The sequence below is a fragment of the Eimeria mitis genome, genomic scaffold, assembly GCF_000499745.2.
Source record: "Eimeria mitis Houghton genomic scaffold, Emh_scaff10600, whole genome shotgun sequence".
In the NCBI taxonomy this organism is placed as follows: Eukaryota; Apicomplexa; class Conoidasida; order Eucoccidiorida; family Eimeriidae; genus Eimeria; species Eimeria mitis.
This window is the reverse complement of record NW_013567359.1, coordinates 1,120-1,452: the sequence shown is the minus strand read 5'-3', so window position 1 is coordinate 1,452 and position 333 is coordinate 1,120. Positions and strand designations below refer to the sequence as shown.

The 333-nt window shown below is 56.5% G+C and overlaps 1 protein-coding gene across 1 annotated transcript in view; it reads right to left on the bottom strand.

Annotated features, from left to right (window-relative positions):
• Positions 1–92: 92 nt before the first annotated feature.
• The window catches only part of EMH_0099480 (uncharacterized protein), a gene marked incomplete at both ends in the record, with an annotated part of 1,259 nt that continues 1,018 nt past the window's right edge, over positions 93–333 (bottom strand). The window contains one exon of the mRNA XM_013494171.1: positions 93–333. Coding sequence (XP_013349625.1) covers positions 93–333 — 241 coding nt within the window.

Here is a 333-nt window from a genome sequence, read left to right as displayed (position 1 = left end):
AGCAGCAGCAGATATGGCAGCTGCAGCAGCAGAATATGCAGCAGCAGCAGCAGCAGCAGCAGCAGCAGCAGCAGCAGCAGCAGCATTGCCCCTCACTTGTTTGTATTTCGGGTGTACATGCAGCTCGTCTTGTGCTCATTCTGCTGTAGGAATGCCCATACTCTCCCTTTTGCTGCTGCTGCTGCTGCTGCTGCTGCATGCGTTGCTGCTGCTCGTCCTGCTGCTGCTGCTGCTGCTGCTGCTGCTGCTGCTGCAGGTGCTGCAGCTGATTTGTAGCCTGGCTGCCTACCCCAAAGAAGCAAATTGAATCCATTGGACCTTCCTGAGAGCTGC